The sequence below is a fragment of the Choloepus didactylus genome, chromosome 26 (assembly GCF_015220235.1).
Source record: "Choloepus didactylus isolate mChoDid1 chromosome 26, mChoDid1.pri, whole genome shotgun sequence".
In the NCBI taxonomy this organism is placed as follows: domain Eukaryota; kingdom Metazoa; phylum Chordata; class Mammalia; order Pilosa; family Megalonychidae; genus Choloepus; species Choloepus didactylus.
Genome location: NC_051332.1, coordinates 5,680,307 through 5,683,750, shown reverse-complemented (window position 1 = coordinate 5,683,750; position 3,444 = coordinate 5,680,307). Strand labels below are relative to the sequence as shown.

Here is a 3,444-nt window from a genome sequence, read left to right as displayed (position 1 = left end):
TCTACTGAGAAACTCACTTAGGGTATCATGTGTTGTCATTATAATCACTCCTAAAAATCACCAAAATATTTCTTATTTGCAGAAGAACTTCCTAATGGCTGTTTTGAGGAAATGGAAAGAAATTCTGTAACTCCCATTCCTGTTATCTTTGATGAAAACGGGGCTGTGCCTTGAATTCTCTGTCCTTTTTCCTATTCTATTACTCTTTAATTCATAAATTTCATATTTAGGTAATGTAGTTTACCAGTTCACAGAATTATTTGTGGTTTTAAAAGCACTGTTATCAATAAGAATATAAGAAAACCCTCTAAAATATATTATGTGCAACTCAATATTATTTGAAAGAATATATTTTGCATAATGCAGTCTTTCATGACATGCGACTTCTTGTTTCTTAAACATCTTCTTGAATAAGATTCCCCACTCTCTCTGGAACCAATTTGATTCCTTTATTTCAACTTTCCACTGAAATGTAAATTCTCTGAGAGTTTTGAGAATGTCAGGTATGTTTAGAAGTATATATATCCAGTTTCTGATATGTACTAGATTATCAAAAATATATTTTGGAAAGGAAAAAAAAATGAAGAAAAAATTAAAATAAAAAGAAATGAATCAGCAAATGCATGAATGATTGGCAGCTTCTACTTGCTAATGCAACTGTACCTGCCTGTAGGTTTTCTCATTACTCTGTATCTTTCTTAATTGTTGTTTTAATTTGCTAAAGTCTGGGAGAAATTAGTCAAACTTACTAACACTGTGCATAAACAAAGAATAAAGATACATAGGGCGGGGGCTATGGGCTCTCAGTGACTAAACTTCTTAATTTTAACTTGTCTGGATCCTTTTTATTAATAATATTTTCCTGAAATGTGTATGTTAGAGAAGTGAATTCCAAAAAAATGTAGCATCACTATATATTCCATTGCTATTAATAACAGTTACTGTTATATTGATTTCTTCTTAGGTACAGACTTTGTCTTGCATGCTTTGTATACATTTGTAAATTTAATCCTCAAAAAAAAAAAAAATCCTACACTATTAGTTCAGTTCTTATGTTCATCTTATACATAATGAAAGTGCTTAAGATCCCTTAACATGGAAATGGTGAAGCTGGAAGAATTTGCAATTAGTGTGCTCCATGACAGTTTTTGTTGTTTTTGTGCACAGTGGTTGTTCTTTAGGATGAAGCATAAGAAAGTTGCATCAGAACGTTGTGGAAGAAGCACAGGCTGCCTTTCTTCATAGGCTGGATGGTAGCACATGAAGCAATGCCCTCCACTGCTTTCTGCTTGGCACTGCATCAAGCTGCTCTGTTTTTAGGTGTTGAACAAAAACAAAATCAGATCTTTAAGAAGTATATGTAGTGTGACTAGGTTTTGATGAATAAATAGGATTTGCAAAGACTATTGACAGGTCAAGGAGCATTCCATCTGAGAAAATTAAAGAATATCTGATTCAGTGTACTGATTACTTGAGTTTGATATTCTTATCTCATCTGGAGAACATTTCTTCCAGAGACAGAAGATAAATGTTACATTTGTAATAAAACTGATATACTCAAAATATAACGCACATCAAGATTTTTTCTCCTTTATTATGCTTTGTGTTTCAATCCTGTGATGTATAGGGCATGTGATTTTGTCTTCATGTGAGAAGATGATACTTTGAAAGAAAGGTGGCCTGAAAAATTGGTGTGATAAAAACTAACTTCACTGTGACAGAATTTGTGTTCCTGGGCCTCTCCTCACAGCCAAAGATCCAAGTCACTCTTTTTATTATGTTCTTGTTCTTTTATTTATTAATTGTGGTTGGTAATATGATTATCATCACTATTATCCAGATAGAACCTTGTCTTCATACTCCCATGTACTTCTTTCTCACCAATTTATCATTCTTGGACATCTGCTACACAACCACCAATGTCTCACAAATGCTATCCAACATGGTGGGGAAAAAGACCGTTTCATTCTCTGGTTGTGCTACTCAGATGTACTTCTCCCTCTCCTTTGGAATGACTGAATGTGTTCTCCTTGGTGTTATGGCTTATTACCGATATGTAGCCATTTGTCATCCTCTTCATTACACTGCCATCATGGATCAAAGCACTTATGTCCAACTGGCAGCCATTTCTTGGTTCATCAGCTTCCTCAGTTCCATGGTTATCAATGTCCTCACCTTGAGTTTGCCATACTGTGGACCCAATGTCCTGAATCACTTTTCCTGTGAAGTACCTTCTGTCCTGAGGTTGGCTTGCACCAACAATTCATTCACTGAGATGGTTGTTTTCATCTTCAGTATCATCATTGTCTTCATTCCTTTCCTCCTCATTGTTGTTCCTTATGCCAGAATCCTTGTATCTATTCTCAGGATGCAGTCAGCCTCTGGGAGGCACAAGGCACTGTCCACCTGTGCCTCCCATCTGACAGTGGTGGCTTTGTTCTACGGAACTGCCATCTTCATGTACATGAGACCACAGTCAAAGTCCTCTCAGGCTGGAGGCAAGATAATTGCAGTTTTTTACACTGTGATCACACCCATGCTCAATCCCTTGATCTACAGCCTAAGGAACCAAGATGTGAAAAGAGCTATAAAGAGAGCTATAGCAAAACAGAGAACATGAAAGCTGTTAATTGGACAATAATGTTAACTATCAATCCAAGAATATTCTATTCTGTGTATGAAGAGGGAAAGTAAAATACAATAGCTTGACTGTCAAAATCTGCCCTGATATTCATTAAGCTACAATGAAAAAAATAGAAAAATAAAAAAAAAACAGAAAAACTCAGCTAAAAGCAGGAAAAATGTTTCCCTGAAAGACACACAGCAGCATTAAAGTGCCAAAAGAACTCTCTTCATTAAGTGGCTAAAGTTTTTTTTTTTTTTTTTTTTTTTAACTCAGTGAAAAAAATGTGGTTCTTTAAAACCATAGACTATCTGAAATTAGTTGTTTCAAATTTTATCAGTAAGTTGAGACATTTCACTCTGACCTAGAAGATCTCCTTCCAACAAGTGCTTCACAGTATAATCCTACTTAAATTCTGACTAGTGGATATAATCCAATCACCAGAAGGAAGGCAGTCATTAACCCAGCCCTTTAGAAGTTCCCCAAATCTATTCCCCAGTTCTGATCTCACCTTCACTTCCTACAATGCTGTACATTTCACTATTCTGTAAGTATGGGACTATGTAACAGGAGCAAATTAGTTCTAATCCCAGCATGAATACTTCTAAAGTAAGAGAACACAGGCATACCATTTAGCCATCCTTAACTCCACTTTCATCATCTTAATAAAACTGGACTATTAATGCTGCCCTATTAATCTGAGGTAGCTCATACTTATGCTCAGGAGATTTCCCAAAACCCAGAATTGGAACTAGTTTTCAGTAGTTCTCTATTATAGCAGTGTGTCATCAGTTATTTGTTCAGTGAATGTATGTTGATCA

The 3,444-nt window shown here is 35.5% G+C and overlaps 1 protein-coding gene across 1 annotated transcript; it reads left to right on the top strand.

The window, feature by feature from the left end:
- Nucleotides 1-1,684: 1,684 nt before the first annotated feature.
- LOC119520700 (putative olfactory receptor 2B8) lies at nt 1,685-2,620 on the top strand (the record flags this gene model as incomplete). Its single annotated transcript, XM_037818684.1, has 1 exon — nt 1,685-2,620. A coding segment is annotated over one exon (936 nt), but the record flags the coding sequence as incomplete, so codon positions are not given.
- Nucleotides 2,621-3,444: the final 824 nt, after the last annotated feature.